The sequence below is a fragment of the Cebus imitator genome, unplaced genomic scaffold (genome assembly GCF_001604975.1).
Source record: "Cebus imitator isolate Cc_AM_T3 unplaced genomic scaffold, Cebus_imitator-1.0 Scaffold296, whole genome shotgun sequence".
NCBI lineage: Eukaryota > Metazoa > Chordata > Mammalia > Primates > Cebidae > Cebus > Cebus imitator.
Genome location: NW_016107611.1, coordinates 201,503 through 202,992, shown reverse-complemented (window position 1 = coordinate 202,992; position 1,490 = coordinate 201,503). Strand labels below are relative to the sequence as shown.

General features: G+C 56.4%; 1 protein-coding gene across 2 annotated transcripts in view; it reads left to right on the top strand.

Moving 5' to 3' along the window:
* Positions 1-1,490, top strand: part of XRCC1 (X-ray repair cross complementing 1) — a 34,394-nt gene that overhangs the window by 30,883 nt on the left and 2,021 nt on the right. For both annotated transcript variants that reach the window (XM_017502310.2, XM_037729165.1), the window contains 2 exons: positions 238-292; positions 387-526. In XM_017502310.2, the coding sequence (XP_017357799.1) occupies positions 238-292; positions 387-526 (195 nt within the window). The remainder of the gene's footprint in view (positions 1-237; positions 293-386; positions 527-1,490) is intronic.

The following is a 1,490-nucleotide window of genomic DNA, read 5'->3' as shown; positions in this document are numbered from 1 at the left end:
CTGGGCTCCTGGGTCTGAGGGAGGAGGGGCTGGGTCCTGGGCTCCTGGGTCTGAGGGAGGAGGGGCTGGGGGCCTGGACTCCTGGGTCTGAGGGAGGAGGGGCTGGGGTCTGGATGACTGGATCTGGAGGGCAGTTGCAGCTGGGGGCATGAGATGCCTGGGTCTGCCATACTGGGAGGGCTGCCGATCTTCCCAGGAGACAAGGCAGCCTTGCATTGATTGAGCTTCTACTTGCAGAAGGACAGGACAACGGGGCGGAAGATTCTGGGGACACAGAAGATGAGCTGAGGAGGTAGGGCTGGGGCTGGGGGTTGGGGTGGCCCTGGCCTTGGGTGTAGGAGAGGCTGCCCTGCATGCTCACTCTCTACCCCTCTTGGACCCCCCAGGGTGGCTGAGCAGAAGGAACACAGATCACCCCCTGGCCAGGAGGAGAACGGGGAAGACCCATATGCAGGCTCCACAGATGAGAACACAGACGATGAGGAACACCAGGAGACTCCTGATCTGCCAGTCCCCGAGCTCCCAGGTGGGAAATCTTCCATCCCTCCCAAAGTGGCATTTTCCCTTCTCAGTTCGCAGCTGCTACTTGCCCTGGCCAGCCCTGGTGTTGCTGCTGCCCCATGTCTTGTCTCCCCACTCCTTCTCCAACCCACTCCCTACTTCAGCACCTCCAGGTTCTGCCTGGCTCCCTTCCCTTCAGCATGCTCTCCGTGACTTCCCTTTTTCTTCCCTCCAGATTTCTTGTTCTGACTACTCCTGTTGCAGCCATGTACCAGGTGTGACCCCATTTTTATCACTTCACCCTCCTACTAGTGCCTCACTTGCCTGGGTGCAGTTCTGTTGGTCTGGAGTGAGGCCAGGCACACCAGGTGACAGTGGCACTGCCCTCTGTCAGGCCCTGGGTGGATGCACACCGGTGTTCACTGTAACATCAGCCATCACCCTGGACATGGCTGCTGTTATGTGTGTTTGCCTTTCCAGTGTAAAAGAATAAGAACAAAAAGAACTGGGGAAATTCCGCAGGGAGTTGTGGGATGGGGGCAGGGAGGCAGAGCTGCTTTGAGAATGAAGGGAGCGAGGAAAGGCAGTGAGGGGCTGTGTGGTGCGGTTCAGGGGCTACCAGAAGAGCCATTTCCACACAGTTCCTAGTGAGTGATGGGCAGGACGATGCTTTGATTCTCCAAAGCCCCTAAAATGGCATTAGCAAATTGATGGCCTAGAATGTCACCTTCAAATGGAAAGAAGGAGGAGCCACCCCAAAGGTCAGAGCAAAAAAGGCGCTGGTTGGAAAGGAGAGCAAAGATGAAGAAGTGGCAGATACTGACGTTTCCAACCTGGGTTAAGCTCATTAAGTGGCTCCAGGCAGGCCAGGTGCAGTGGCTCACCAGTACTTTGAGAGGCCAAGGTGGGAGGATTGCTTGAATCCAAGAGTTCAACACCAGCCTGGGCAACATGGCGAGACCCCCTGGCTTTTGGGCTTTTTTTTTTTT